The 21,087-nt window shown below is 38.3% G+C and overlaps 8 protein-coding genes across 11 annotated transcripts; 4 read left to right on the forward strand and 4 right to left on the reverse strand.

Annotated features, from left to right (window-relative positions):
- Positions 1 to 1,314: 1,314 nt before the first annotated feature.
- On the reverse strand, positions 1,315 to 3,698 carry LOC104726782 (ethylene-responsive transcription factor ERF114-like). Its single transcript, XM_010445722.2, has 2 exons — positions 2,339 to 3,698; positions 1,315 to 1,971 (listed from the first exon to the last, which is right to left on the reverse strand). Exons 1-2 carry the CDS (start codon positions 2,574 to 2,576, stop codon positions 1,463 to 1,465), a joined length of 747 nt encoding a protein of 248 aa, XP_010444024.2. The 5' UTR covers positions 2,577 to 3,698; the 3' UTR covers positions 1,315 to 1,462.
- Positions 3,699 to 4,392: 694 nt separating this feature from the next.
- On the reverse strand, positions 4,393 to 8,249 carry LOC104729035 (protein BONZAI 1-like). Of its 3 annotated transcripts, none has more exons than XR_015570581.1 (16): positions 7,843 to 7,995; positions 7,699 to 7,746; positions 7,461 to 7,609; positions 7,302 to 7,350; positions 7,087 to 7,143; positions 6,760 to 6,945; positions 6,532 to 6,666; positions 6,343 to 6,404; positions 6,157 to 6,250; positions 5,960 to 6,074; positions 5,728 to 5,804; positions 5,509 to 5,646; positions 5,298 to 5,427; positions 5,061 to 5,174; positions 4,879 to 4,975; positions 4,393 to 4,769 (listed from the first exon to the last, which is right to left on the reverse strand). XR_015570581.1 is itself a non-coding variant. In XM_087471153.1 (16 exons), exons 1-16 carry the CDS (start codon positions 7,993 to 7,995, stop codon positions 4,672 to 4,674), a joined length of 1,737 nt encoding a protein of 578 aa, XP_087327279.1. In that variant the 5' UTR covers positions 7,996 to 8,249; the 3' UTR covers positions 4,393 to 4,671. The 3 variants fall into 3 exon arrangements, 1 of the variants encoding a protein (XP_087327279.1); XR_015570582.1 differs by having other exon boundaries at positions 5,061 to 5,158; positions 5,263 to 5,427; XM_087471153.1 differs by having other exon boundaries at positions 5,263 to 5,427; positions 7,843 to 8,249.
- Positions 7,842 to 12,938, reverse strand: LOC147935585 (uncharacterized). 2 transcript variants are annotated; one of them, XM_087471151.1, is made up of 7 exons: positions 12,715 to 12,938; positions 12,035 to 12,486; positions 11,803 to 11,916; positions 11,257 to 11,702; positions 9,919 to 11,013; positions 9,724 to 9,823; positions 7,842 to 8,063 (listed from the first exon to the last, which is right to left on the reverse strand). In XM_087471151.1, exons 2-5 carry the CDS (start codon positions 12,476 to 12,478, stop codon positions 9,969 to 9,971), a joined length of 2,049 nt encoding a protein of 682 aa, XP_087327277.1. In that variant the 5' UTR covers positions 12,479 to 12,486; positions 12,715 to 12,938; the 3' UTR covers positions 7,842 to 8,063; positions 9,724 to 9,823; positions 9,919 to 9,968. The 2 variants fall into 2 exon arrangements, with proteins under 2 accessions (XP_087327277.1, XP_087327278.1); XM_087471152.1 differs by having other exon boundaries at positions 12,035 to 12,517; positions 12,715 to 12,876.
- A 95-nt stretch (positions 12,939 to 13,033) lies between these two features.
- On the forward strand, positions 13,034 to 15,610 carry LOC104726785 (protein FLX-like 4). Its single transcript, XM_010445725.2, has 3 exons — positions 13,034 to 13,263; positions 13,538 to 14,107; positions 14,195 to 15,610. Exons 2-3 carry the CDS (start codon positions 13,539 to 13,541, stop codon positions 14,334 to 14,336), a joined length of 711 nt encoding a protein of 236 aa, XP_010444027.2. The 5' UTR covers positions 13,034 to 13,263; position 13,538; the 3' UTR covers positions 14,337 to 15,610.
- LOC104726784 (APO protein 3, mitochondrial-like) lies at positions 14,375 to 16,105 on the reverse strand. Its single transcript, XM_010445724.3, has 2 exons — positions 15,691 to 16,105; positions 14,375 to 15,420 (listed from the first exon to the last, which is right to left on the reverse strand). The coding sequence occupies exons 1-2, from the start codon at positions 16,077 to 16,079 to the stop codon at positions 14,604 to 14,606; spliced, it is 1,206 nt and encodes a 401-aa protein (XP_010444026.1). The 5' UTR covers positions 16,080 to 16,105; the 3' UTR covers positions 14,375 to 14,603.
- LOC104726783 (uncharacterized) lies at positions 15,715 to 20,898 on the forward strand. The gene is made up of 12 exons (XM_087471150.1): positions 15,715 to 18,305; positions 18,382 to 18,510; positions 18,611 to 18,721; positions 18,811 to 18,857; positions 18,940 to 19,100; positions 19,190 to 19,290; positions 19,424 to 19,624; positions 19,727 to 19,932; positions 20,026 to 20,173; positions 20,272 to 20,402; positions 20,486 to 20,578; positions 20,678 to 20,898. Exons 1-8 carry the CDS (start codon positions 17,199 to 17,201, stop codon positions 19,928 to 19,930), a joined length of 2,061 nt encoding a protein of 686 aa, XP_087327276.1. The 5' UTR covers positions 15,715 to 17,198; the 3' UTR covers positions 19,931 to 19,932; positions 20,026 to 20,173; positions 20,272 to 20,402; positions 20,486 to 20,578; positions 20,678 to 20,898.
- On the forward strand, positions 16,338 to 17,015 carry LOC147935586 (uncharacterized). Its single transcript, XM_087471154.1, has one exon. The coding sequence runs from the start codon at positions 16,338 to 16,340 to the stop codon at positions 17,013 to 17,015; it is 678 nt and encodes a 225-aa protein (XP_087327280.1).
- On the forward strand, positions 20,026 to 20,898 carry LOC147935587 (uncharacterized). The gene is made up of 4 exons (XM_087471146.1): positions 20,026 to 20,173; positions 20,272 to 20,402; positions 20,486 to 20,578; positions 20,678 to 20,898. Exons 1-4 carry the CDS (start codon positions 20,074 to 20,076, stop codon positions 20,771 to 20,773), a joined length of 420 nt encoding a protein of 139 aa, XP_087327272.1. The 5' UTR covers positions 20,026 to 20,073; the 3' UTR covers positions 20,774 to 20,898.
- Positions 20,899 to 21,087: the final 189 nt, after the last annotated feature.

Genomic DNA, 21,087 nt, shown 5'->3' on the forward strand with positions numbered 1-21,087 from the left:
AAATTTCATACCCAATTTTATAAAATAGTGCTAATTTCAAAATCAACATAAACAAATATTAGTCAAGAGTTGACTCAGATGACATGTGTTTGAGGAGGTGGCATCGAGCATAAAAAACGACGTTGTTTTGATGCTTTAGTTTCGTTTTAAAAAAAATGGAACAAGCTAGAATCGAACCCTAGTCCATTAATCTTTTCATCAATGCTTTAACCAACCGATCCCACAAAGTTATTCAAAGCATTAGGGAGCTTTTATGTTTATAACTATATCTACGTGCGATAATCTCTACTTCTTCATCTTCCTTTTTTTCTTGGCATCGTCAATGGCTGTTGCGTTCTCCATCTACATCCGCCTCCATTGGCCCAGTCGCTTGATTGTTTCCATTTATTGTGGTTTTCCAAGATTTGATTTTTACTTTTTGATTCTTTTAAACTTTGGAGATTCTCTGTTCCTCTCTGATCATCATCATCATCACTAGAGTTTCTGTTTTCCAGTCAATTTTGAATGATGATGCCAAAATTATCAAAACTAGAGAAGTTAGAAAAATTTGATATGTTCGTCTCTCTTAGCAAGCAGAGATCGGTTCAAATACTATGGAGAAGGAAATCAAAGAACCATGGCGGAGCAGCCATCGACAACGCCAACAAAGAAAGGAAGAGGAGAAAAGAGGGAGATCGGTCGATATAGTTATAAACATAATTTTTCCATATTATTTTGAATAAGTTTATGGGATCAATTGGTTAAAGATTTGTTTAAAACTTTGAGAGACCAGGGTTCGATTCTAGGTAGTTACATTTTTTTTTAAAACGAAACTAAAGCATCAAAAACGACGTCGTTTTTGATGCTCGATGCCACCTCCTCAAACATGTGTCATCTGAGTCAGCTCTTGACTAGTATTTGTTGATATTGACTTTGAAATTGACACTATTTTATAAAATTAGGTATGAAATTTGAATTTTATAGAGTATAGGTAGAAAGTGACACCGATTGTTTGTATATGTATAAATTGGCACTTTTGATATTGTACATGTCGGAAATGGCCCTTTCTCCCCCCCCTTAAACTAATAACTGATTTTGTAAACACTTATAAAGTCAACTATAAAATAATTAAAGTGTTTGATGTGAACATATGATTTGCATAGATGCATGGTATTAGCACTGAGTTGAAGCTTGGTCAAACATTAACGGAACATATAATACTATTGCACACCCAAGTTAAAACAAGATTACGCCTTATGTAATAAGCATTTTTTTTCTTGCGTTGCGGCTCGGTGAGATAATCTTGTAACTTATGACCAAAAATGTTGCAGCTGATTAAATCAAGAAAAAATACGTATACGTTCAAGAAATCTTACAGGGAGGACAAAAATTAACACTCAAAAACAGTGAAGACTAACATATCATCACCTAAACTTTTAAATGAGACTTAATCACAAGTAATTCAAATCTCTCAATTAATATCTCAAAAACCTGAACGGGAAGAGGAAGAAGAATCCCCGAAGTGCCAAAACCTGGCATAATCTTGCTCTTCTTGTTGCCTAGAAGAGCCACCAGAAGACGAAGAAGTAGTTGTAGCTGCAGTAGTAGTACTATGATCATATGACATTGAATATCCGTTACCGCTAGTGCTACCATATCCTCCTCCCAAATTAAAACTTAGCATATCGTTACTACTCCCATCTTGATAATATTGGTTGTATGGTATATTGTTTTGCGGTTGGATTTGTGGAACTTGATTTGAGGAGTAATAAGTAGAGTTACTTCCGAGCTGAACCCTCTCCGGGAAATTGAGTTTGGCTTTGCTTCCTTTGAACTTTAGAGCTGCTTCATCATATGCTAAAGCTGCCGACTCAGCGGTTTCAAATGTCCCGAGCCACACGCGTGCCGCCTTTTGCGGATCTCTAATTTCAGCTGCCCACTTTCCCCATGGCCTTTGCCTTACTCCTCTATAATGTCTCCTCCTCAAGTTTCCTTAATTGAAGTCACAAAATAGAAATCATTAAATCTTTGCCATGGTCTACGCATACATATATGCATAGTGCATGTAACCATTTCAGATTTTCATTGTATGGATTTAAATGTATATCACAATATATTACTTAGTGCTAACTTATTTAAACCATATATACTTATTTAATGTTTAAAACTCACATTTTGGTAACTACCAAGGAGTACTGATCATAAGCATATAGTTTAAGTTACAACTGTCTATTAAGTTTGGGTTTTACTTCTGATATGAAATTTTCACAAAATTTCCAAATTCTTGAACCTAGTTTCAAACATTAAAAGAAAAAAAGACACAGCATAGAGATGAACATGTATATGTATATATGTATACCTTCATCTTGATGAGTAGGAGCCACTTGTTGATTAGGGTCTTGTGGATTATACACAGAAGGATGGTTATCAATAGAGCTCATGTTATCATGAGGATTGCTTTGTTGGTTTCCGATTACTTGAGTCAAGGCCGAGACCATAACACGCATGTCGTGTTGAGATCGGGCCGAGAAAGCCGGGAATAAGTTCTCATCTTCCTCTTTTTCCTCAGATTCATTGGAGGGCCAATTCCCATACATTCTAGGATCCACTTTTGCTAAAAATTAGTTTTAAAAAACTAACCTTTTCTCTAGAAAATATCAAAATCCGATATAGGATTTAGAATCTTGGGTTGTTTAGTGTTTTCTTTGTGGTATCTTTCAACATCAAGAACAAGAAGACGATAAGGAGCGGAGACGAAATTAGATTAAAGTCAAATGAAGAAAGAGAGAGTAAAGTTTTTTTTGGGGGTTTGCAATATTTGAGGCTTTTTTATATATAGAGTAAGTGTTCTACGTGTGAACATATGAACTACAAAAAAATATACGTTTTAAGTTTGATTTATCTTTTGGTTCTCTCTCTTTTTCCTTTTCATATTCTTTCGTCTTTAACAATTAGTTTATATGTGCATGCTTTGTTATCGTATTTAAAAAATATGTTCGTACGATCAGTACGGATCGGTGTACATATAAATTAAAATGAAGACATATATACATATATTAACATGAGAATGTTTGTTAAACTTTTCTTAATAAGGAAAGTGCATGTGAACTTAAATATCAAAGGAGGATGATATTATATAAAGATTACTACAAGATTACTACACCTACACGAGATGGAAAAACTAAACATGCAAAAGTGAAAAGAATACAATAAAGAAGATAGGAAACTGCGCATGCATGTTCATGTTTTGTTTAATCATTTTTTTTTGTATGAAAGGGCTAACGCATTCATGGAACCAAAGGAAAGAGATAGACTAATAGTATTTGTTTTTTTTTTCTGAATAATAATTTTAAAATATAAAAGCAGTATCGTGTTCTTAGTTGTAAATGTAATGTAAACCGACACTTATTTGTTTCGTCAAAAATCGACATTCTCTAAAAAAGACCCTATAATAATATTAAGTGATGTAAACCGACACCTTTTGTATGTCGAACGTGAATTAAAAAAAGGAAGTAAGAGTTTGTGTTCGTGAGAAGTGAATCTAATTTTTAATGACTGGTTGACTAAATATTTGCAACAAGACCTCTAAATCGAAGAACCGTGTACACACTCAAACTGAAAGGGAAACTTTTTTTGAAATCTTTTCGAAATGTTTCCGAAGAAGACTCCTTTTTGTATACTCTAGTACTCAGAGTCAGAGAATCACGACAAGGCATCGTAAAGATGTAGACATATAATGAAAAGTTATATAGTAAGCACATTATATAATTGTGTCCTATGAATTTGATTACATATATGGATAGAGTTATATATTTTGTAAGACGTTTATGTAGTTGCTAGTGTAAGGGTTGAGTTGTGTACACGTTTCTACCTTCGAAAGGAGATAAATTTATTTACTTCATGGAGGAGCACTTGCCTAACTAAATTGTATTGGTTTGAATGTAAAAAGTTTTGATATATGAATAAGTCTTGACCCAAAAAGTCAATAGCTAACTAAGTTGACAGGTAGAGAGAACTTATATGTACTACAATGTGTCAAGTGGATATAAGACTTGTAAATGTAATCCACACCCACTTTGACTAACAAAGATCATGTGTGTGTACTGCATGCGTAGTTGTTAGGTTCAACTACCATTCCCCTAACCGGCAGTTTTATTTATGTTTATGATCAAAATTATCTTTAAACTACAGCATTACCGTAAAAATGTCTTTGGTCTCACTCCCTCTGCCCCTTCTACATTTTAGATCACCATGTGACAGTGACGCCTAAATATATTTATTTGACGGAAACTTTATTTGTGATGAATAATAATAATACCATTTGACATTTGTTCACTTTTCTAAACGATCATAACGTTATTGATCCCAGCATAATTTTTTACATTATCTGATATTGGTTAGCTTAATATACCATTTGTTTAAAATTCTCTTGTAATAAAAGAGAGATGCAGAAAACAGATCTCTTCAAATTCCAAATATTGAAGGAAAGAAAATCAAACACAACACAAAAATGTTGTATATGAGTCTCTTCATTTGAAACCATATACTACATCCTACCAGATTCACACAATTATTAGAAGAAAAAAAAAAAAAAAGCCAATGTAATGGCGTACGTCGATTACCCGCCGTAGTGGTTGATGTAAATGTATAATATGTAGTTATGTACACACTTCATTTACACACGACATCATTTCATGGAGGAATAGGTTTCATATTACGGATTCTCATATACGTCAAAAACTGTGAAGGCAATTCTGCAAGAAGCGCTTGTACTACTGAGATCTCTCCATCTGCAAAGTAACACAAACACAACACATTAAAAAAACCCCACCAAACCAGAAAACTAGCGTTCTCATGGGTCTCCTGCGGTTATAAACTCCATAATCAAACTACACTTACGTTGGACGTCTCGTAGTGCCACAAACTGAACAATATCTCGTGAAGCCAGTCGCCCGCTAGAGCTCTCCAACCTTTCTCCTCTATCTGCGTCCAGTATCTAAAAACAAAAGTACAATTTATACAAGATACTTGTAACAATCTTAAATGTAACTGTTTTTTCTCTAAAGGCAACACTGTTTTACCTCCATTTCTTTAAAATCAGCTCCTCCAACTCCTACAATGAGGATTGATAATGGCAGATCCGAAGCACTGACTAATGCGTCTTTTGTTTCTTGAAGATCTGTTATAACACCATCCTGAAATAAGAGTTTGTGGTTTATAAACAAAGTCAAATTTGTTAATTTATGTGATGAAGGCTTTTCTTCTTATATATAATATACTCACTGTAATGATCAATAAGACGTAATACTTCCGTGAACCTTGAGCTAGAGACGTGCTGGCGATCATTGCAGCCGAGTTGATCACCGGACCAAAAAGGGTAGGCCCTGCAAGAGAGACGTTGAAGAGGGCACTGGTGTATGAATTCATGATACCTTGAATCCCATCCACCTGAGAGAGAGAGAGAAAAAGCATAATTGGCGTGTGAATCGAGAAAACATCAAGTTTAATTTTAAAGTCGAGTTTGTGTACCTCAGAGTATGAACTGCTTCCGTTGAGGTTAAAGCAATGGGAAACTGGACTGTCAATAGGACGAGCTCCGAATCCCCAGGCAGGGAAACGTTTGTCTGAGTCATAAAACTGCAACACGTCTCCAACATCCACTATTGCCTGAGATAAAAGAAGAGATCATGACTGTTTAGTCACAGTGGCTGCTGATTATATGAAAATGAAGTAACACTGAGTCCTCACTCTCTGGTAGGCATTTAATCGTCCTGAAGGATCAATGTAGTGCAGAGAATCAGGGAGGCGGGGATTTCCGTTTGAAGCTGAAGGACAGTGGAAAAGTTGTGATTAGAGTACAGGAAGGCGATGGAGATAACATATATGGCTTAGAATTTATTTTTGCATGTATAGGTAATAATAACATCACACATTCAATGGAGAGTTTATATAGGCTTTTCCGCAGTGGTGCAATACATACCTGTGAAATCAATTGCTACCATGAAGTTCAATTCAAAACCAGATGCCAAGTATTCTAGGAATGTGTGCTGGACAGTCTCGGTAAACTTGTCCACAAAAAGCTGGCTCTTTAACACCTAAAATAACGATCAATGGTATTAGATAGCTTACATGAAAAGCCATGAAAATGTTCGAAAACCATTTCGTATTGGTTTATACCTTGTTTTGTCCAGCACCAGTAGGCAAAGATAAATTGATTCCTTGGCCAGCCAAATGAAGTTTTTCCAAGTCTGAAAGTGAGTTCTGAACTTTTCTGGCCACCCAAAAATAAACAAGTAGTTATGTCAGCTAGGAGCTTAAGTCACTCCAAAAATAAGATGGGCTGAGCTCTAAGATTTTAGTTACCCGATTAGACTGTGTTTGCCATTCGAATTAAAGTCTGAGCATTCTATTATCAGTGGGCTGTCCTGCAGGATTATAGAAAAAACTTGAGATAAATTTCTGTGAATTGACATGCATCTCGAACAGAGAAACAGACCTTGTATTCATTCATTACAATTTATTGGAAGCTCAGATATAAGAGATCTCCCGTACCTTACTTCCCACTTGTTGAACACTAAGAAAGAGTGGTTTAAAAATTGGATTAAGATCGTTCTTCCGGACTTCAGTTTTAGACACGGGGATTGGAGTACCATGCTCTACAATTTTTGACACCACCAAAAAGGGGTCCTAAAATCAAGCGGCAAAAAAAAAATATTGTTATATTTATGTCAGAACAATATTTATAGTAAAAATGGTAAAGAGAATGAGCTAGAAACTTACACTTTTTGAGAAAAGATCCTTAGATTCCAAACTGGAACATCTAAATACAATCTCTGTTGTAATCTTAGAAGCAAGGGACTCCTCAGCATGGATGATAAGCTTTCCGTCGTGAGGCTGAGACTGTGGAGCAACGCCTTCTTTACGCTTGAGTTCTAATGTGCTTGTCCTAGTTGATTTTGTGATTATCTGGGTGATTGAAAGATAAATCATAAGGTAGGCGACAAAACGAATTTACACTGTGCATAACCAGGAAACAAGTGTACATATATATTGCAATGCCAATATCTGTCAGTAAAATAACAAGGGAAGCAATTAAGCAGTGGATACCTCAGACAATGCACATGTTGCCTCACCAAGAAACTGCTGATCGTCAAGCTTAAGCATCTGAAAAGTAAATCTTCAGTAGTAAGTACGCTATGTATTACACGGTTTAGCAAAACTAGGTTGTGCATGACAACTATTCAAATGAAACTGAAACAAAGCAAGTTGAGGCACAAGCATGCGGGTGCTCATATAAAGAGACAACAAAACAGCAAAAGTACCTCTGCTCTTGAATTTTGGAATTTGGTGTCAACGTCAAACACACGAAACCTGGTAATATAAAACCTTTCAGTAAGTAAGAAGAACAAGAAGGTTCATCTGTTTCCTCATTGACAAAATAATAAAAAAAAAAAAAATAGAAAGAGAGAAAAGAAGCTTACACCAATATCTGGACAGTCTCAAAATGATAAGCGAGAGTAAATTTCTTAATCCATTTGGGAGCTAAAGAGTTCAAAACAACTTCACTGCGAAACACTTCAGAAAGTGTAGCATCCTTTTCTTTTATATAAACAACCACCATTGGATCACTCTGCATAAACAATGTCATTAACTAGTAAGAGAGGATATCAAAAAACTCAAAAGAGCAGCCAAAAATTTGAAAGCAAAAGTAAAACTAACCTTGGAGAGAACGTCCCGATCTCGCAAATTAGAAGCAGAAAACGATAGCTGCCATAAACAAAATAAACACAAAAATTCGTCAGATACAGAGAGGACTCGGGGATTTGAAACTCGTAAAAATTGTGAAAAAACTAAACAAGAAACCTCGATCTGAGAGAAGAGACCGTTGAAGCCTTTAGACTTAAGAAAGTAATCAAGAGCGTCGTTAGTGGTGGCGAGAGCGGCGGAGGAAGCACTTCCACCAACGCCGGCAATAGCACCAGAACCGGAAGAGACATCGGAGCAGCAATTCCCCATGGATATAAAATCCTCTCTCAATTTCACTTCACAGATTTTTTTTTAAAAAAAAAAACTGAAGAAGCAACCTGTATCGAACAACAACAACCGTTTTTGAGGATTTGTGTTTGGGAGAAGAAGAAGAAGAAGAAGAAGAAGAAGAAGAAGGACGGAGAGAAAACGCAAAACAAAAAAAGAAATTGGGAGAGCAGAGAGTAAATGGGACCCAACACAACTTGTCCAAGTCAATCCTTTTTTTTTTTTTTTTTTTTTTTTTTACAATTGACTCGTCTCCCTCCCTCCCTCTCCCTTTTTATAGTTGTTTTTTTCTGTCATCATTTATTTAATTAATATTGACTTTAGAAAAGGAAATACTGTATATATTTTTATAACACGAAGTATCCCAGAAACGTTCAGCTATTTTCTGAGAAGTTAATCTTTTGTATTTATTAGCTTCTTTTTAGTAAACGTGTCAGTCAATTTGAAACACATATTATTATTATGTACCAAAATTCAAAAAATTATCAGACAATTTAGCATTTGTTTTTTTAAGACATATTGTTGTTAATTAATAGAATCAGTGTTAATTAATTGTGATGTATGTCGTATCATAGGCTGGTTAGTTAATAATATAAATAGACAAAATAGACAAACCACTTTCTTTTTTTTCTTAATAATTGTTATCATAATCATGTTATTTTACAATACACTTGTATTTCTTTTTTTTCTTTAAGCCAACTGGACCTTCTGTCATTCTTTTTTGGGTTTAGAATTGTTATAATTGTTTTTTTTTTTTTTTTAATTCACACATTTACATGATTAATTATTATTACCCTGGAGGAGTAGAGTAGTAGACCATCTTTTTTTTTCTCTAATCTCTCTTTAACACAAGTCGTTTGGTTTACACAACTCAGAAATTTTGTGGAAACAATCCTAATGACTTATGTTTATGTGACTTTCTAAACTGGATAAGGTATCTAGTTATATACATACACACACATATTATATAGACATTATTCAGTCAAATAAGCCAATGGTAATTTCTTCTTTGTCAATCATATTTTGATGATCCGTGTGACACAATAACCACAGAGCTGTAAACAGACAGGACCATTGACAAAAGAAACAAGAGGGCAGGACCAGAGCCTACGTAAAATTCTGTAGCTAACAAACGTTATACATACACAATAGAGGGAAAGAGAGGTATGATTTAATATCTTTTAGTTGCAGAAAATCAGATATGGAAAAAGCTTATCCTTTTGAGAAAAACAAACAACATGTGAAATTGCGGTGCTAGTGCTCAAACATACATAGTGGGAGACTTGGGACCCCAAGAGAAAACTCAAAATCAAAGCAAAGTCTTTTTTTTTTTTTTTTCTACCAACAGATAGGGCTTAAGGTTTTAGGCCAATTATTCTTAGAGCCAATAAGCATGTTTTTGGTCTTAAGGTTACGTTTGAGAGAGCGAATTTGACGAAATCGTGTGTTTTAAGGTGAACCTTTCAACTTTGAAGGTATTGTTCTTAATAGCAAATCCCAAGTATTAAACAAGAACATACCAAAAGTAATGTTTTAGGATAAGTACTGATAACAGATTATTAATTTTACATCCCAATCAGAATTGCATTTCAGATTGCACTCCTGAAATGGGACTTTAAGAAGTTTTGATGGTTTGGAGAATTTCCTCTTGTGCACCTCCGAAATGAATATGATCAAACCATTTATATAGAACTTTTTAAAAAAACTTACAGTAAACGAGCTGGGGACTCTAGCTATTATGTCCTTCACCTTCTTTTGAGTGCACCAGTTTGATTCCATGCCTCCCCACCACGCACAAGTTGCCCATGTCCTGCAATACCAACGCAAAGAGGTGTTTTCAGAAAACTGTTTCTCACCTTAATCGAAACAATGCTCCTCAACTGAGTTTGAAAATTCTTTACGTACACGAGAGTTAAACAGAGTCCTCTCTCTGGCATCCCAGATTCGCAGCACTTTTAAGATGTTTGATAATAGGTTGTGGTTGCATCCGCTGTTTGAGGGTAATAAGACTGATTCACCGCATTCCAGTCTCCTGTTGCAGAATATGCCTGGTTTGCAGCATTCCAATCAGCTGTCCCGGGAGCCCCTGGTACAGAACCTTGCATCCCACCTTGTTGATTGTATACAACAGTTTGAGCATGGTACTGCGGCATGTAACCAATAGCTTGAGCATGTGGTTGCGTTGTGTATTCAGCAGCTTGAGCATGTGGTTGTAGAGCATACCCAGCTGCCGGTTGCTGAGAATACCCGGTTGATGCCGCATGGTGTTGCTGAGTGTACCCGGCTGTGGCAGCATGGGGTTGCTGAAAGTACTCGGCTGCTGTAGCATGGGGTTGCTGAAAGTACTCGGCTGCTGTAGCATGGGGTTGCTGAGGGTACCCATTTACTGTACCATGAGGTTGCTGGGCGTACCCAATTTCATGGGGGTTTTGAACATATCCGGTTCCACCAGCATAGAGTTGAGCAGTATGTCCCATAGCTGCATAATATTGCTGCTGCGGATAACTCATTGTTCCAGCATACGATTGTGTACTTTCTTCCACATTCCCAGCCTGTATATGCTTGGTATAGTTACCCGCTACACTTTGAGGTTGGTGTGTGTAACCAATTGCTCCAGCAGCTGGTTGTGAAGCTTCACCATGTGCCGATGTAGGATAGCCAGCTGTCTCGGTATGAGATTGAGAAGCACTAACTGCCTGCATATCTGGTTGCATGGACACTGTAGTATTTGAAACTGTAGATGCTTCTGGGTGATAGTAAGTCCTAGCCGGAATTTCATGCTGCTGACTAGCTTCCACTTCCTTTTGTGATGCTGAAGTATAGAACTCACTTCTATACCCACTCCCATTAGCTGCAGGTGCAGAAGGATGCTCATTCCCAGATAACGTCGACGGGTGATATTTATTATCAGAATAAGGTGACGCAAAGTGGTCCTTCTCTGATGGTGTTGCCGGAATAGATTCATTTTCTGACGCCAAGCACTCTGAAGCAGTTCCGTATCTGTCATAGCAAAAAAAACCAAGCCCTATGGTTACACATTCACATATAGGTAACTGCAAAGCCAGAAAATAGGAACAATGTAAACATCTGCAGTGTGGAGGTCCTGGAGTCTAGCAGAGTTCAAATAGCTATGATCGACATATTTGGCAAAAGATTAAAGTTCAAATTGGAACTGAAATAGGATAATAAATCAATAAAGCTATTGGCTAAAGGAATACCAAAACCCCCTACAACCATAGTTACCTCCGAATATTAGATAAAATGGTAAGGTATTTGAGTTGAGGGTCCTGTATAGATGACCGCGGAGGGTCTGACCGAGGAGGATCTGACTGAGGAGGATCTCCGAGCAACCGTTGCTGCCGAGCTTCTCTAGGATAATAAGGCTGATTCAAATTTGACAGACCATCTCTAGGTGGGGTTGTGTAGTCGTCTTGTCTGGAGTAACTATGTTGGAGCAGAGATGTGCGGGGAGCAGACTGATGGGCCATAAGAGAGCCAGGTCGTGGTTCTGCATGACGAGCAGACAGAGGATCTAAAACAGATGAAGCATTTCTAAGTTGTGTAGCAGCTATGAACCTTTCCTCAAAAGATAGAGTCCTTGGTGCTGAAGCTCTAGAAGCCAATCTATGAGGTAACAGATCGAGTTCTGGAGCATTAAATGGACGAAACAATGATAACAAAGACATAACCTGCAATCCATGGAACATTTATCATTATTAAAAGTCAAGCAGGTAAGCCTGGAACTTTAAAACGATGTGTTGTAAAAACAGCAGGAAAAAAGTGTATTACTTGGTGAGGAGCAAGTTCTTGCTTAAATTTGGGTCCTTTGTAATTTTCATAGATAGCAGACTTGAAAGTGTTTTCTGGCAAGGGATAACAGTTGATGAGGATTCTAAATCCAACCTGCCAAAATCAAGTAAGAAAAGGTACAATCTTAGACACATTCAGTTGATGATTTATCCAGTGCTATCTAAACGAAATCATATGTGTGTGTGTGTGTGTGTGTTCACAGGAGGCTTACCTGAGCAGGATATTGCATGTCAAAAGCTTCAGGTTCAATATCCAACCTGCCACCAGTAGTAGCTTCATAGACACCATACAAAAGTCTCTTCTCAAAGTCATAAAGGAAAAGCTTCATCCCTGGTTTGATACTCTCAACAACGTCTCTTCTTCCTCTTGGAACCCCGAAAACACGGTAACGGTAGCAATCAGTTTTGGTCCTCGCATTACACATAAAGATATAACCAGGTAGCTGCAGCTGCTGGTCATGATGAACCTGAGGTCTCCTTTGTATCACTTTCTCTAATCCAGTTGCTGAGTTTCCATAAGCAGCCAAAAGGTTTCTGTTATACACAGCAGAAGCAGAGTTTTGGGAAGAAGCTGCAGCAGCAGCAACATATGCATTATTAGTATTCGTTTGTTCACCATCAGATAACTCCATCTCCGTCTCCATCGCTTCTGCCATCTCTTTTACTGTATTAATAACAAGTAGGCGAATATGTCACTGGAATTGCAAATAAAAAAAAAAAAGCGATTGAGGAGTTACCAAAAAAATTCAAGGAAACAAATGTGGGTGAGATGAAGAAATAGTAATAAATACGTCACACGATTTGGGTTTTGAGAATCAAACGGGAAAAAAAAAAATCAAAGAGAGAGAGAGAGAGAGAGAGAGAGAGATGAAAATGACAAAAAGTGACTTACCGGAATTTGAAACCCTAGGACTGAAATTGAAAAAATCAGGAAGATTGAATAAGAGAGGAATTATCAGATCAGGTCATAATTAGGTGTTGATTTTTGTATTTAAGATTAGTTTCAACGTGCGAATCTGAATTGATAGAACGAAGTTGGATTATGTTCTCTATATAAGTATGTTTTTGGTTCATGAAGAAGGGGTCGCGGAGAAGATGACTTTCAGAGAGAATCTCACGTGACAGACGTGTCAGGCTAAATATTTAAATGGGCCAATAACCATCTAATGGGCCTTTATTAAGACCCAAATCTATAAACAAAAGTAATTTACCCATCGGTAAAAGTAACAACAATTACAGAGAGTTGGAACTTTCTGACTCAAGCCGAGAGACCAGACCAGAGAGTTGGTGTCTTTGATTTTGAGAGTTGTGAAATCGATCGTAGTCTTTGATTTGATTAGAGATCAGCTTTTCAGAACATAAAGCCCTGTACTTGCCTCTTCCGGAGCTCGATATCAGCTGATTTGTATCGAAGATCAAAACCTCTATTTGTTAATTTCAGGTTCGTCCAATTGTGATAATAGGGTTTCTTAGAATCTGGGGTGGTGATAAATTGGTTTGTCTCCTTTAGTTTAAGGTTCGGCGCTTAGTTCGTGATTCCTGGGTTTCTTCTAGCTCATGTCAAGATAGGATTGTTCTGTGCTATCTTCGATTACTAAATCTCATTAGCTGAGAGTCTTATAAGCTACCAACTGCTTCTTGACACTTTAAGAAGGAACATTTTTTTTTTTTTTTTTAATCTCTTAGTTTTCTATGTTCTTTTTCTCCTCCTGTAGAATGTCTTCAAGGGAGAGGATAGGTTCGAAGCATCATAGCAGAGTGAGCCAAGGCATGTCAACTAGTGGGTCATCATTATCAAGGCACCATGAGACCATCTCTTCGGCTTTGGATCCGCGTCATCTTCGAGACCAACGGATGTCGCTTCCTGAAATTCTAGAAAACAAGATTGCAGCTCAAGCTGCTGAGATAGACCGGCTCTCTAGTGACAACCGGAAACTAGCTTCAAGCTACGTAGCTCTCAAGGAAGACTTAACCGTGGCTGACCGTGAAGTCCAGGGGCTAAGACCTCACATCAGAAAGACGGAAACAGATACCGAGATTCAGATCCGAGCGACTCTTGAGAAAATAGCGAAAATGGAGGGTATGATCAAGAACAGAGAGAATATAAGGAGGGAGGTGCAGTTAGCTCACATTGAGGCTCATCGGTTGGCCAGAGAACGAGAAGAGCTTGCTTCACAGGTGAAGTTGGTGGTGAAGGAGTTGAAGAAGGTTTGTCTTGAGGCAGAGGGTTTGGATGCGTCAAGCCAAGAGCTTGAGCGGTTGAAAGAGGAGCACCAGAGATTACGGTAAAAAGAAAAAGTCTTTTACATGTCAAGTAACTGTTAAATATTCATCATCAGTTGTTTTAACCATTTGGCTTTTTTATGTAACAGGAAAGATTTTGAGGAAGAGAAGAGTGGGAACGTAGAGAAACTTGAGCAATTGAAAGACATGGAGAGGAAAATAATCGGAGCTGTTAAAACGATTGAGAAGCTGCGAAGTGAAATCGCAACCGCAAGGAGCAAAGCCGTCTGAGAATTGAATGTGTTTAAGATTTGAGACCAAGAGGCTGAGTCAGAGGCTCCTCTATTTAGGAAGGGATTACAAGAACCACAATTGTGTTCTCATCTTTCCTAATATCTATATGAGATTTTTTCAAATCAACCTGTTCCTTTCTGAAAAAAATGAGTTAGAGAAGTGTTCAAATGGTCGATCACAACAGTTGCTGAGAATATTCTACCACAGAAACAAAGAGTGTACTCTTCAACATTCATTAAACAAATCCCCAATACTTAAAAGAGGTCAAGCGACTAGATCGACCTCATCGCGTTGAGGGTAAACCACATCAAGCCTCATCATACTCTTGTACTGATCAGGTACCGGTGCACCACCTTGAACACACATCTCCACAACCGCAGGAGCCTTGCCGTAGAACCTCGTCAAGCTATTATCAAGAACAGAACCATCAGTAGGATCCCTAACATGCCACACATAGTTTGGACCAACCACATCATCAATAGTAGCTTCTTGCCACGCATGCATTCCGTCTCGCATCTGATGCTTTGTCGCTTTACACATCCTCACTTTATGTCCCTTTGGACCAACCTGAATCTCTGGACAATACCCACAAGTCCACACTTTGTATCTCTCCATCAGTTCCCTGACTCCCAAAACCATTTCAAACCATGACTCCATCGTCTCAATGCTTATTTCCTTCAAGCTCTTCTTCTCCTCAACCTTGCAACGATCGTCTTCTTGTAAAACTACAGCAACTGCAGTCTCTGAACTTCCATCACTGACTTCCTCAAAATCTACAATCCGTCCTTCGATGCTGTACACAGGTTTCGATCTTCGCTTTGATGGGAACTTCTCGAGGTCTACACCAGCCTGTATGCATAACTCAAGAACCGCAGAGATCTTAGGGACTGTAAATCTCTCGTCGTGTATAACTCTCGGTTTGACAGCACGGTCATAAAGGTGAAAACTTTTAGGGAACAAGACAACATCGCTCACTCTTCCTCTTTTCCAGACATGAGTCGCACTTCTTGAACCGCTACCAGGACCTGTGCAAGTCCTGATTTCATGACCTTCTTTGCCAATGTGAACCTCAGAGCAGCATCTGAACAAAACAACACAAGTTCCAACTTCAAAACTGGATTAAACTGACTAAAGTCTCCATTTTTCAGCTCAAATCACACCAATCTTGTGTTCTAATCAAGTAAAACCACACAAAGCACCCATGATTTCACTGGTACTAACTCCAAATACTTAAAATGCTTAAGTGGATCAATTTGACAAAAATAGCTCAATAACTCTATTAATTTAGGTAACCCTCCAGTCCAAACTAAAGCTAATAAAACTGTTTCATCAGAGCAAATAGTAATGTAACCTGCAGCGATGAACAGGAACATGAAGAATGAGTTTAGAGAGGCCTGAGAGCAAAGAGTTGCGGCATCGGTGAACAGAGTGAGCCACGTGGACAAGTTCCGGAACAAGTAAACCATTATCCGGCGGATCTTCCAGAACTCGACATGGTTGTAATTTTCTCAGTTGCTTCTCTTCTTTCGCGCGACGAATCAACTCTTTCATCGGAGTCGGATACGGCTTCCTCTCTGATTTATCCTTCCGTGGCTTGGGTACGTCGGCGTAGAGAGGATCGTCATCATCAACAACAACAGCTGGAACGTCGTGATTGGTAGTTAGAGATTTAACGGGAGTTGAATAATGAGATTTTCTGATTACGAAGACGGAGATTTGCATTAGCTTTCTTCTCTGCATCTTTGCTCCCGAATGCACATGAGGTGTTCGATAGAATTCCCCAATAAGGAAAATTGGGTTTTCTCAGTTTATTTTTTTTTGTTCACAAGCTTTGTCACGTGACACTCACGTGTACCTTGCTGTTACTTATGGTTGAGATTCCCGCTTCCCCTCTACTCTGCTTCTTCTTCTCGCAAATCAGATTTTGTCTCTTCAAAGCTTTGAAAAAAAAAACCCTAGAGAACAAGAAAGCGAAAAGGATCTTGAGAATCGTTTACTATGGAGCCTTCTTTCAGGGATGCTGAAGAGGGCGCACAACTCTTCAGAGATATTACACGTCACGTCCGTGAAGGAAACTACATCAAGGCATTGGAGATCATTGACGATATGATCTTAGTCCATGGGGAAGACAAAGACGCATGGCTTATTCGTGTCAAACAGGGTAACATATTCTTGGGACTAGCGCAAAAAGCAGAGAGCCCTGACGTGGAAGTCGCACACTTGTTTGGTTCTGCAGAGTGTTTTTCGGTAGATGATGGGTTATCACCACTTTGTGCGAATTCACTCCACATGTTGGGCAAAAAGCTTGGGTCAGTATTGTATCTCAAGAAGTCTGTGAAGAAAGCAAAACATGGTTTAACTCTTACTCGGGCAGACAACCAAGATTCTGTTGGTCCACTGAATTTGCAAGAGCAAAAAGTACTCGACGAAAAGAATAATGGATTGTTGGAAGTAATCAAAGATGCAGAGTCTCGTATCGCTTTTTCCAAGACTCTTGTTGGTTCTACTTTAAAAAACTCTGAACAAAGAGTTTCGGAGTCAAAGAAGAGTCCAGACCCGCGTGAGGGTTCAGTTAAAGGATTGAGGTCATTCTGGGTGGGATTGGATGTTAAGATCAAAAGGGAACTTTTGAAAGTAAGCATTGCAAAGCTTACAAGTTTTGTAGAGGGAATATAACATTACAAAGCGAAGGGACGAGATACTTTGGAGCAAGTTCTCGCTTCTGCAAAGAAAGACAGAAAATGGACATTCTGGATATGCCGCACTTTGTGTTCCAAGAAGTTCTCCAGTGCTGAAGAATGTAAGAAACATCTTGAACAACAACACGCTGCAGATTTTAAACCTTCTTCAGAAAAGGATATGGTCAAGAGGATAGGAAAAGACTGGGCTCGTAAGATATCTGTTGGAAGTTGGGAACCAGTAGACGCAGTAGCTGCCGTTGAAATGATCAAGAACCGGCTCGCAGATGTGAAAGCTTTTGCATCTAAATCTAAGAATGGATGGTCCAAAGAATGGCCTTTGGCTGTGGATGGAGAGCGGAGTAAGTTACTCAAGGAAATCAAATTGCTCCTTGTCTCGTTTTGCGACAAGAAAATTCTCTCCGGTAGCCTTCGTGACTGGATGATGCGTTTTCCGGTTAAGCATCTAGTGAAACTTGAAGTTTCCCAACAGAGTATTGTTGATTTGCGTTTAGTAGAAACACCTCAGAGTATCTGTTTTCTAGAAAGTCATGAGCTCAGTCAAATCCTAGACTTCCTAAACAACATCAAGTGTGAAAGGAATGATGGTACAGATGCAATTTGCAGAGCAGTGGACAGTTTCATGGGTCGTACTCGAGTTAAAGAAAAGATCGATTTTGACCCTGGGTTTTCATATCTGCTACTGGATAAAAGACTACTGAAAAGCAATACTGCTCCTGCTCCATTAGATGATGAAGGGACTATCAGTGTTTTTGATCCCAATGCTCACTACGCCAGGGCACCAGCTCATGGAGATGATATCATATCCTGGTTAACTGACTACAGTTCAGTAGACAAGACCTTTCCCAGACCTATCAGAGAACACAATCTTGATATCTGGTTGGCTGTTCTGAAAGCTGTTCAGTTCACATGTAGGACTTTGGGAACCAAATATGCAAAGAAAGTGCAGGTCTTAGATTATGATGCAGCTCTTACTATCATCGAGAACATGTGTATAAGTGAAGATAAAAGGAGAAGGAATCTTCAGGAAGATCAATGGAACAGATATGCATCGCTTCTATGCGATAGATGTGAGGAGGAAGTCCCCGGAAATTCTACAAAATTATTCTTGTGTGCAGTACGAGATGTTCTCGAAGGAGCACTGCATCCAACATTTGATATTCCCGATTTAGAAGATGGCATGAATCTTATACGTGATCGTAAAAGTCTCAGCGATGATAGAGTGTTGAAATCAATAGACCTTCTGAAATCAGTGGTCACCCACAAGGTTCATTCTTGATTATAATATTCATCAACGTTAGAACTTGAAATTGCCCATCTAATAGTTTGTACATGACTTGCAGGTTTTACTAATCGATTCGAAGATTTTACTGATTGATAATTCAAGGATTAGTTTGCTGAATAACCTCAGCAGGCTTTCTATTTTTGACAACCGCACTTATATGCTTCAACTGCTGAAACCTTTCTTGCTGGTTGGTTTGAAACATTTGATATATACAGAGAGCTTTCATTTTCTGTCTGATTTGGCCTTAAAATTGTTGTTCATATCTTATTATGTCTCTTCTCAACTAGAGTGAAATTGTAACTATGGAATCCAAAGCGAAGTCAGATGCAGCAGAAGCAGAACTTTTACTCGAGGAGGAGAAGAAGCCACAATCAGTGAAGAAGAATAGAAGCAATAAGGTCTTTAAAGTTCTAAACTCGATCTCTTTTGCTTTTCTGATTTTTCTGTTAATTGGTTGTAAGGGTGAGTGGTCTTCATGGTGCAACAGAAAACATCAACGAGCAAGTCTAGACCACGTGATAAGACCGTTGAACAGTAAGTACCTTAGGAGTCATTTTTGGCATGCTATAAACTGTTTTTGAATTTTTTTCTGAGCAAAGCGTCTTCTTACATGTAGTAAACCTTCTGTCAACCTTGAAAATGAGAGTACATCTTCACCACTAAAAACGGTGGCAGAAGATTCTATGGAACCAGAAGATGCTCTAGCAAATGAAATTCAAGAGGAAGAGCATCACCAGCTAGAAGAGAATTATTCTGTGCAAAATAATGATGACCCTGGTTAGTAATAAGCTTCTCAATTGACCAATAATTTAAATTATTCTGTTTGGGATTCATAATTCATATTTCTTTTGTTCGCCATCTTCAAGATTTGCAAAACCCTGGAGAAGATTCATTGTTGGAACATTTGGAGCCAGCAGCTGCAGAAGCTACAACCAGATACAATTCAGCTTTTGACGTGACGCTGAAGGTAAGGCAATTACCAACCAGGCAACCAACACAAGATTCAATACCTAAACTCTCATCTTCTGATTCAGCACGTTACATATCTCTTTACTTCCTTATTTTCTTTGATAAGTACACAAAAACATACTGTATCGCAGGCCCTCTTGAACATTAAGATTTTCAAAGAAGATTTGATGCGCAATAGGCAACCATTTCATGAGCACCTGGAAGAACAAGTTCCTCCTGCGCTACAAAATTTCTTTGACGCTTTTGTGTCAGAGGTGATAAAAAATGATAAGGGAATCTACAGTTGCCTGTTGAGCGACTTACTTGCTTACCTAGAAGAAGTTCATTACATGGTACGTGCGGAGAAGATAAGCTTCTTAGCAATGGTATTGTTATTATTTGTTTCAATAAGCTTAACTGTTATTTTAAAGTCATCTTATGTTCTATCTTTTCAGTCTAGTAAAGCTGCTGAGGTACTTGTAGCCATCCTTGAGTTTTGGCATTGCTGGAAAAATCCAGAAAGAGAAAGCTTGGTAACTCGGCTTTTCACGTTGGAGGAAAAGAAAGAATGGGTTGTACCAGATGCAGAAGGAAGTCAATTTATCCAGAGCCAAGTTCCTATGGCATTGTTATGGCTGCAGATTCAGTCAGAGACCTGAAGGTATGTTCCATTTGTTTTCCTCTTTGTCCTACAGAAGTGGTACTTCCCCTTAATAGCTTTTATAACGTCGTTCAATGCTTTATTAATATGCAGTGTGCTCTTGGGAATATAGAGTTTGTGGATATCCTGAAGGTGATCCGCATGGAATATAAAATGTTATGTGACATTAAAACAGGAGGATGTGGAAAGACAAACTTTGTTCATCACATTATAAGTAGATGCCCACCTATCTTCATAATCGGTAAGCTGGACCACCATAATTTCGATCTTATACACTCATATCATTTATTATGCTTATGATAAATGCAAAGTTTGTGTTTTGTGGGTTTGCAACATTAGTGTTAGAATGGGAGAAGAGTGAAACAGAGAAAGACATATTTGAAACAACAAAGGCTTTGGAGTGGGAGATAAACATCAGCAGGCTATACGAAGGCTTAGAACCAAACACTAAGTACCGGCTTGTGTCAATGGTAAAATCTGAAACAAGGTCACAAATGTTTGTCCTCTTGTTCTTCATTATGTCTCTGTTACAGTCTCAACATATGTGATACAGGTTGGTAATGGTGAAGAAGAAGAAGAGCACATTTGCATAGTTTATGAAAAGAACCGGTGGGTCAAACTCAGACGCACTGCTTTTGAAGGAGAGGTAAAAGACGAAACTGCTAGTCTTGCTTGAGTTGAATAATGAATTTAGATAGGCGAGAGAGGTGATGGAAATATGTGCGGTGAAATGACATATATATAGGTTGTTGGTAACTGGAAGAATGTGGTCAGATACTGTGGAGAAAGGAAGGTCCGGCCAGAGATTCTGTTTTATGAAGCTGTCCCATCAATGGTCTAACAAGTGTGTATCAAATTTAGAAAACCAAACATTGATGTATCCCAAAATCATCAGAAGATACTCTCTTTTACTTGTGAATACGATCTTTCTTTGTCTTTGGAAACTATTAAAAAAAATTCATCTTCCTTACCATGTACCCAACAAAGCAACACGACACGAGAGAGTCTTCCCCACGAGTGGTTCAGCAACACGACACGAGAGAGTCTTCCGCACGAATGGTTCAGCAACAAAACAAACCAAAAGACGCATCAACCAACTAGAGTCATTGTGTACTGACACGTGTCAAAATAGAAAATATAAAAGAAGCTTTTGTC

Source organism: Camelina sativa, chromosome 11 (assembly GCF_030686135.1).
Source record: "Camelina sativa cultivar CO46 ecotype springtype chromosome 11, ASM3068613v1".
In the NCBI taxonomy this organism is placed as follows: Eukaryota; Viridiplantae; Streptophyta; class Magnoliopsida; order Brassicales; family Brassicaceae; genus Camelina; species Camelina sativa.

Bases quoted from the DNA above. Each gene is read 5' to 3' on its own strand.
- LOC147935587 (XM_087471146.1), top strand. From the start codon at position 20,074: ATGGAATATAAAATGTTATGTGACATTAAAACAGGAGGATGTGGAAAG. The intron at 20,174-20,271 runs GTAAGCTGGACC...TTGCAACATTAG, and splicing joins CCCACCTATCTTCATAATCG to TGTTAGAATGGGAGAAGAGT. The intron at 20,579-20,677 runs GTAAAAGACGAA...ACATATATATAG, and splicing joins GCACTGCTTTTGAAGGAGAG to GTTGTTGGTAACTGGAAGAA.
- LOC104726783 (XM_087471150.1), top strand. From the start codon at position 17,199: ATGGTCAAGAGGATAGGAAAAGACTGGGCTCGTAAGATATCTGTTGGA. The intron at 18,722-18,810 runs GTCTTTAAAGTT...ATGGTGCAACAG, and splicing joins AGAAGAATAGAAGCAATAAG to AAAACATCAACGAGCAAGTC. The intron at 19,101-19,189 runs GTTAGTAATAAG...GCCATCTTCAAG, and splicing joins GCAAAATAATGATGACCCTG to ATTTGCAAAACCCTGGAGAA.
- LOC104726784 (XM_010445724.3), bottom strand. From the start codon at position 16,079: ATGCAGAGAAGAAAGCTAATGCAAATCTCCGTCTTCGTAATCAGAAAA. The intron at 15,421-15,690 runs GTTACATTACTA...TGTTTTGTTCAG, and splicing joins GTTCCTGTTCATCGCTGCAG to ATGCTGCTCTGAGGTTCACA.
- LOC147935586 (XM_087471154.1), top strand. From the start codon at position 16,338: ATGGAGCCTTCTTTCAGGGATGCTGAAGAGGGCGCACAACTCTTCAGA.
- LOC147935585 (XM_087471151.1), bottom strand. From the start codon at position 12,478: ATGGCAGAAGCGATGGAGACGGAGATGGAGTTATCTGATGGTGAACAA. The intron at 11,917-12,034 runs GTAAGCCTCCTG...TGATTTTGGCAG, and splicing joins ACATGCAATATCCTGCTCAG to GTTGGATTTAGAATCCTCAT. The intron at 11,014-11,256 runs GTAACTATGGTT...TTGCTATGACAG, and splicing joins ATTTTATCTAATATTCGGAG to ATACGGAACTGCTTCAGAGT.
- LOC104729035 (XM_087471153.1), bottom strand. From the start codon at position 7,995: ATGGGGAATTGCTGCTCCGATGTCTCTTCCGGTTCTGGTGCTATTGCC. The intron at 7,610-7,698 runs GTTAGTTTTACT...TTGTTTATGCAG, and splicing joins ATCGGGACGTTCTCTCCAAG to AGTGATCCAATGGTGGTTGT. The intron at 7,144-7,301 runs GTACTTTTGCTG...TTTACTTTTCAG, and splicing joins TCCAAAATTCAAGAGCAGAG to ATGCTTAAGCTTGACGATCA.
- LOC104726782 (XM_010445722.2), bottom strand. From the start codon at position 2,576: ATGTATGGGAATTGGCCCTCCAATGAATCTGAGGAAAAAGAGGAAGAT. The intron at 1,972-2,338 runs GTATACATATAT...ACTTCAATTAAG, and splicing joins TCCTACTCATCAAGATGAAG to GAAACTTGAGGAGGAGACAT.
- LOC104726785 (XM_010445725.2), top strand. From the start codon at position 13,539: ATGTCTTCAAGGGAGAGGATAGGTTCGAAGCATCATAGCAGAGTGAGC. The intron at 14,108-14,194 runs GTAAAAAGAAAA...TTTATGTAACAG, and splicing joins GAGGAGCACCAGAGATTACG to GAAAGATTTTGAGGAAGAGA.